Here is a 7,166-nt window from a genome sequence, read left to right as displayed (position 1 = left end):
TTTTTTTTTTTTTTTACGTTGTAGTTTCTGAAATTTTGTTTTGTTTTCTAAAAATTTTATGTAGATTTTTCACATTTATTTTGTTTTCTAAATTCTTTGTTGACATCTTTTTTTATTTATTTATTATTTTCGTTTATTTTATTTTATTTATTTATTATTATTATTATTTTTTTCTTTGTTGTGAACTTTTGTTGTGATTTGTTGATGTGATTTGCACCTCAGGGCCACCGTAGGAAGCAGGTTAGAAAAATTTATTTGGGGTTTTTGACAAATTCTTTGTTTTTGTATTATTTTATTTGTCATTATATTTTTTATTCTTCTTTTTCAGGAAATAAATAAAACAAAAATTTCAATTATTTAACTGACATTTTTTAATTTTAAATAATTTTTTAATTGACATTTTATTGTTTATTTTGCCTTACATACCTCTAGATATTATTAGCATTTTTTAAATTTTGACCCTAATATGTAGAAATCCTTCATTGATTTTGAAAATCAACACTGGAAGAATAAAAAACAGAAGCACAAAACTTGAAATAATAATAATAAAAAAACATTTATTAAATTGTAAAGAATATTTAGAGCAGATATATACAAATTAGCATACATTTCATTAAAGTATTCATGCACACTTTCCTCAAAGAGTTCAAAGATTTGCTTTTGCTGCTTCTATATATTGTCAGTTTATTTTATGAAAAATAATCTTTAATTTAATAGTTTTTTTGTGTCATACATTCTCTGGTGGATCTGGGCATCAGTCGGTGGAGGAGTCTCTTCACCGATACAGCGGCCTGAAGGGGAGGCTCAGGGAGGGGTGAGGGTCCAGACGCAGCGGGTATGATGGGAAGGCGGGGTACAGGGTCGTTGGAGGCGTGGGGGAGGACAGGGACGCTGGGTGGTGCAGCACCACTTCAGGGCGATACGTCAAAGGAGGAGGGTGAGGGAGGACACCTGGAGGATAGGAGCAGGTGGAGGAGGAGCTGGTGGCAGGGGGGCGGGGCAGGCTTTGAGGATAAGCTCCAGCAGCACAGGCGGGCGGCTGAAATGAAGAAGATCTGACAAAGTGGGAGGCGGCCTGAAAGGAGGGATGAGGAAGGGAGGAAGACGAGTGGGTGAAAGAGCAGGGAGGGAAGGTGTGGGGGTTTGGTTGGTGGGTCAGGTTGGGGAGGTGAAGGGCGGGGCTTGGAGACAAACTGGGATAAGTTTGAGGGGGAACGGAGGCGTAAGAGCAGGAGGAGACGGGGTTGTGGGAGTAAGGTAGAGATGGAGGCTGGTGGAGGAGGGGCTGAGAGACAGCTGAGGGGGGATCTGGATTTGTGGGCGGGGCATTCGGATAAGTGAAAACTGTTGATGTTTGGTCGCCGGACGGATTATCGGCGTGGAAAACAGCTTCACCCAGATAGAGCTGGTGAGGCTGTGAATCATTACAAATCTGCAGATTTGACTGACATGACGCAGGGGGGGCAGCGAAGGAGGCAGGAGTCTGGGGGCTGACGGCCCCCGCCATGATGTGGTAATTGGTGGAGGAGGGGGTTGAGGAGGATGAGAGGAGCGGCTGTGGGGAGGAGGAGGAGGAGGAGTCAGTAAGGGGCGGAGTTGGGAAGGTGAAGGAGGTCTGCTGCAGGGCGGGAGTGTTAGGGTGGTTGGGGCCGGATGAGAGGAGGGGCGGGTAGCTGAGGGAGTTCTGAGGATCGGACGTGTCGGAGGAGTCGGGGGCGTGGAGCGAGGAGAAGGAGGAGGATGTCTGAGGAGGAAGAGGAGCTGAAGGAAAAGAGGAGGAGTTGTCTTGAGCAGCAGAGAAGGCGAAGGATTGATCAGTCATCGCCTCCGATCTGTGATGGAAAAAATAAAAAAAAATTAAATTAATTAATAATTTAATCACTTTGAACAGGAAAAACACTAAAGAATATTATTCTTTAGAATTGGAAATAAATTCAGGCATTACATTTTTCATTTAAAAAAAAGTGCAACAAAAACAAAAAAGAAATATCAAAGTAAAACAGTTATCTTTATTGCAACTTTATGCAAAGAATAAATTTTTTATGTATTAAAGCGTCTTGTAAATCTGTAAATACCAAATTGCAAATGATAAATTATTTTTCCTGCATCCAAACCAACATAAATTATAGTTTTTGACTTCTAAAAGTTTCTAGTTAATTATAATAAATTTTGAACTTGTTTAATCCAATTATTAGCAAAGAAAGTCACCAAAGACACTTTTGTCTTTATTTTTTTCACAAAATAAATAGGTTGTAAGTAGGGCTGTGACCTTTAACGCATTAACACACGCGACTAATAAAAAAGAAAAAAAATAAATAAAAAATTAACGCGTTAATATTTATTAACAAAAATGAATTATACATTGCAAAGAAAAAGTCGCTTTGGCCTCTAATTAGTTTGGCTAATACTTTAGCAATATGCTAACATTTCTGGCTAGTTTGTTATCTACTGGAGTTTTTAGGCTAATTTACAGTTTAGCTTTTATTTTAGCAACATGTTAATATTTTTGGTTGATTTAACTTACTGAGGAATTTTATGCTAATTGGGAGTTCGGCTAATAATTGAACAACAAGCTAGTTTTTTGTGGCTAATTTGGCCTCTAATTAGTTTGGCTAATACTTTAGCAATATGCTAGCATTTTTGGCTAGTTTGTTATCTACTGGAGTTTTTAGGGTAATTTGGTTTAGCAAATAATCTAGCAACATGTTGACGTTTTTGGCTAATTTTTTATCTACTGGAGTTTTTAAGCTAATTTACAGTTTGACTTTTATTTTAGCAACATGCTAACATTTTTGGCTGATTTAACTTACTGAGGAATTTTATGCTAATTGGGAGTTCAGCTAATAATTGAACAACGAGCTAGTTTTTTTCATGGCTAATTTGGCCTCTAATTAGTTTGGCTAATACTTTAACAATATGCTAATATTTTTGGGTAATATTTTATCTACTGGAGTCTTTAGGCTAATTTAGAGTTTAGCTTTTATTTTAGCGACATGTTAACATTTTGGCTGATTTAACTTACTGAGGAATTTTATGCTAATTTGGAGTTCAGCTAGTAATTAAGCAAAGACCTAGCTTTTTCACTAATTTGGCTTCTTCTAAAGGTAAACGATAAAAACGCTAAAATAAATCCCATTTTGAGAACAGTGAGTTTGTTTTTATATTTTTGCTTTTGTTAGTGCCAAAAAATAGACAAAATTCATTTGTATTAAAAAAAAAAAGTCATGAATGCAAATCCAAATTTCTCAAAGACTAAAGTAAGACTATGAGGCTCCTTCTAGGTTTTGATCAATAGAAAACAAATGACTCTTTTACAGTTAAAGGTCACTGACCTCTGATTTAGGCCTTGCAAGTTTGCAAACTTCATTTTTCAGAAACCAGAATGTTTGAAAAGCAACTGAAAATGCTGAAATCGAAGACATAAAACAAACTCCTACCTTTCAATCATCCTTTCTGCCTCTTCATCATGTTGTCTTTCTTGCATCCCATGGTTCAATGCGACACTTAAATCCGACATCTCAGAGGCTATGAAGCTCTGGCCCAGCTCCAGCGACTGCTCTGGGGTCAGCACGTCTTGAAAGGAAGCCTCATCGGGTTTGAAGACACAGGAGGGTTCAGGTGGGGGAGGCAGAGAGGCCAAACCGAGAGCCTGCAGGTCTGTACTGGGGCTCGCAGGCTGAAACTCAGCAGAATCACAATTTACTGAAAAAAAAAGAAAGAGCAGATTTTATAATGAAATGTTTAAAAACAAACTCTAAAAAAAATAGTGTTTTGGGGTTTTTAACATGTTCTTGTGGCATTTATCAGACAATGGAGCATATATTTAAATAAAATTAAGCTTTAAATTCCATTTTTGAGTATTTCTTCATTTAAATCGTTGTGAATCAGGAGCAGACGACAAAATGTCATTTGAAAAAGAGGATATTCAAGAAACTGAATATACAGTAAAAATTATACATTCACTTGTAGACGATTAAATCCATTTCTGTCTTAGTTTTCCTTGTCTCAGCTGGCATTTGACTCAAAACTCTACAGTAATGTCAGGTTGGGGGTGTGAGGGTCTATAACTAATGGGAGAGCTTGCTAACAGCTCTCAATTATGGGCGATGGTAAGAGGGGGTGGGGTTGCTTTGCACCACAACTTAGGGGTGAATTTTGAATTAACTCTGCAGAAACTGTCCAAGAAAATAACACAAGTTTTTGGATTTTAGGTAAAAACGGCAACATGATTTTAAAAGAAAAATGTACGGTAAGTAAATGTGTCCCAAAATGATCCTGAGTAACACACTTACCACTATCCAAAGTCTCCTCCAGGTTTACAACTTTGCGCTTTTGTCTGGCATCTCTTTGTCTGCAAAAGATATTGATTTTAGTCTTCAAAAATACAGTAATTTGCTCAAATTTTTATGTTTTTTTTGGCTAATAATTACCTTTTGCTGTTCATGCCGTCCTCTCTGAAGCCTTTAGCGAAAGGGTTGGAGTTGATCTTCAGTTCTGTGATCTGAAAATATGTTTCTCATTAGACGTCATTGGTTTATTTTCAGTTGATCGTGATCACGTCTGTTAGAATTCAAATGACAGATCAGAAGATTGACTGAAACCCAGTGGTACCTTGTTGTTCTGGTAGGCAGTGACGGTGATGAACTGGGTCTCGGGGAAGACAAAGGTGTGCTGTCCCCCACCCCACCTCAACATGTCTCTGGCTTCAACCACGTGAATTCTGGGCTGGTAGCGATGCAGCGAGTGCAGGATGATCTTGATTTTTAAAAAAAATTGGCAATCAAAACCAAGAAAGACAATAAATGACTGTTTATGTCCCTCAGCTGTACATACGTGTCCCTGCGTGTCCAGCATGTTGTTGGTCAGCTTGGCGTAATGAAAGGAGATGGTGCGGCTCTGCCAGTGGGCGCCTGTGGCAGGCGAGTCCGGGTGGATGAACGCCCGGTCCGGTAGCCTGGCTTCCGCCGCCCCGACGGCCTGCCAGCCACCGCCTTGGAAACGATAGCGAGAGTTGTCCACCGGAACGACGTCTAGGAGGAGGATGTAGCGGAAAGACGGGTTCAATCCGGACAGCTTCAGCCTCAAACCCGGGAACATCCGCCTGGAAGCAGGTCATGGGTCATGTGAATAAATAAATAAATAAAATAAAGAATTCTGGGATTTTATTCATCCTCACCTGCCCTTTTTGGTTATAATCATCTCTGTTCCCTGAGAGCTGAACTGCTTCCACAGAGCCGAGTTCTCCAGCTCCATCTTCACCTCTTCACCTTTGTGGAGCTTGACAGCGGGTTCACCGTGGACCGGTGGGGGCCCCAGCATCCTCGGGGTCACGTCACAGGAGGGAGGGAATAAATGTGGGGCCTCACCGTCTGCAGAAAATAATACATAGTACAAATATGAATTTAAAGGTTCACCTTTAGCAAAAGTAAGTACATTTTTGAAGTAAAATTTGAGTTTTTAGTCTCAAAATGTTAAATATTATCCTCTTTTGCAGACACTGACTGTTATTTTTTAAATAAATCTTAAAAATGACACCCAGAAAGATTAAAAAATATAGATATTTTGATTTAAAATGCAACTTCTCCTCACCTCTGTTGCAGCGATCTCCAACGCTCTGAGGCCCGAGAGTCACGCTGGGGTAAACCTCCATGTTGAGCATATTTAAAGTTTCTCTTGATTCCCTCCGCTTCCACTTAGCCTCATTCTTCAGTTGGTTTCTTGGGTGAACCTTCACGCCGCTCCGCTCTCGTTTGATCTACTGTGAGATCCCAAAGCGCCGCTCGGCTCTCTTATAGGTGTCCGGGACTTCACACTTTGGACCAAATGGTCCCATTTTCACTCCGATTCTTGTTTTCCTCCTTGTTTCTCCTCCCCATCTTTGCAGCTTTCCTTCTGTCCCCAATCAACAAACGTAAATAAATCAGATCAACTTTAATAAAGGAGAGAAATTTAGACTTTTTAAAGCTCAAATGAGTACAAGAAAAGATGGACTTTATTGCTTCTTTTGCGTTTTTAAAACTTACAAAATTTGGTAAATTTAGATGATTTCAGATCGATTGCTTCTAAAGTTTAACAGATTACCATAAAAAAACAAGTCAGAATCAAAGGTGACTCTTTGATCTAGAAACAACAAATTTATGCAGCTACAGAAACTTTCACTTTACCCCACAATCAAGTCTTACTCATTTGCTTGATTTATTTATTCCTGCAATAAATTTTTTGTAAAAACACAGCACACTCAAATATATCCAAAAACAGAAACATTTACATCTATTAATCATTATTTCTCAGTTATTTAAGAATTTTATTTGCAAAAACAGAATGCTACAATCTAAAGTGACAAAATATTTTACATTTAAACAAAAAGTAATGTGACTTAAAATGAATGCAGATCATGTTTAGAGAGCACAGGAAGAACACATCTCAACTTTAGTTTATTGAAACAATTAAGATGAGAATTTCAGGGAATCAGCTTTGACCAAAAATAAGGGGAAAAAAGAAGAGTGAACAGAAAACTTAAGACCAGTGTGTCTCAGAAGGATTGAAACTAAAAAACTTTGCCTAAAACAGCTGGAAAAACAGCTGTTGGCTCTGTGAAAAAGTCTGAAGGGTAATTGAATTCAGTCATTTAGGGGCGAATTGAAAGCACTGTGCTGGTGTGTTCATGTTAAGACCAGAAATATGTATTTATTTATGTGTTTTTTTTGTACTTTAATATATTTCTTTTACCCTCTTATTGAAAAAAAATGCTTTTTTAAAATTATTTATCTATTTAAAATATTTTTTTTGCTTCATTATCATAATTCAACATACTGTGTGGACATAATCTACAGTCCTAAATTACGTATCCCACTGTGTTATTTTCTTATATTCTATTTGACCCAATATATTCTATTCTATTCTATTATATTCTATAAACAAGCTTCAACAACGTTCTATCTGTGCCATTTTTCCTCATTGCTTTGAACTAATCAAAGACAGTAAGTCTGTTGTATTATAATTACATGTAAAATGTAATAAAATATGTGTTAATGAATACATTTTGGAATGGCTTGACAAATAAAGATGAGATAAAATGTGTTTTCTAGAAAGCTTTTTCTTGTTATTTTTTGATCAGAGATCTGTGTCTTTTACATGAGCGCATAAATCTCCTCGTCTGTTGACAG

At 37.8% G+C, this 7,166-nt stretch overlaps 2 protein-coding genes across 2 annotated transcripts; both read right to left on the bottom strand.

Moving 5' to 3' along the window:
- Positions 1-587: 587 nt before the first annotated feature.
- On the bottom strand, positions 588-3,712 carry tbx6 (T-box transcription factor 6; the record flags this gene model as incomplete). Its single annotated transcript, XM_024285277.2, has 2 exons — positions 588-1,832; positions 3,438-3,712. Coding segments are annotated over 2 exons (1,332 nt in total), but the record flags the coding sequence as incomplete, so codon positions are not given.
- A 495-nt stretch (positions 3,713-4,207) lies between these two features.
- On the bottom strand, positions 4,208-5,318 carry LOC118600145 (T-box transcription factor TBX6-like). Its single transcript, XM_036216955.1, has one exon. It carries the CDS (start codon positions 5,095-5,097, stop codon positions 4,564-4,566), a length of 534 nt encoding a protein of 177 aa, XP_036072848.1. The 5' UTR covers positions 5,098-5,318; the 3' UTR covers positions 4,208-4,563.
- Between the last annotated feature and the right edge of the window lie 1,848 nt (positions 5,319-7,166).

This window comes from Oryzias melastigma, linkage group LG19 (genome assembly GCF_002922805.2).
Source record: "Oryzias melastigma strain HK-1 linkage group LG19, ASM292280v2, whole genome shotgun sequence".
Classification (NCBI taxonomy): Eukaryota; Metazoa; Chordata; class Actinopteri; order Beloniformes; family Adrianichthyidae; genus Oryzias; species Oryzias melastigma.
The sequence above is the reverse complement of the archived record's forward strand: the minus strand, read 5'-3'. Positions and strand labels throughout refer to the sequence as shown.

What these genes read in the sequence shown, in the direction of transcription:
- LOC118600145 (XM_036216955.1), bottom strand. Translation starts at nt 5,097, where the DNA reads ATGTTCCCGGGTTTGAGGCTGAAGCTGTCCGGATTGAACCCGTCTTTC.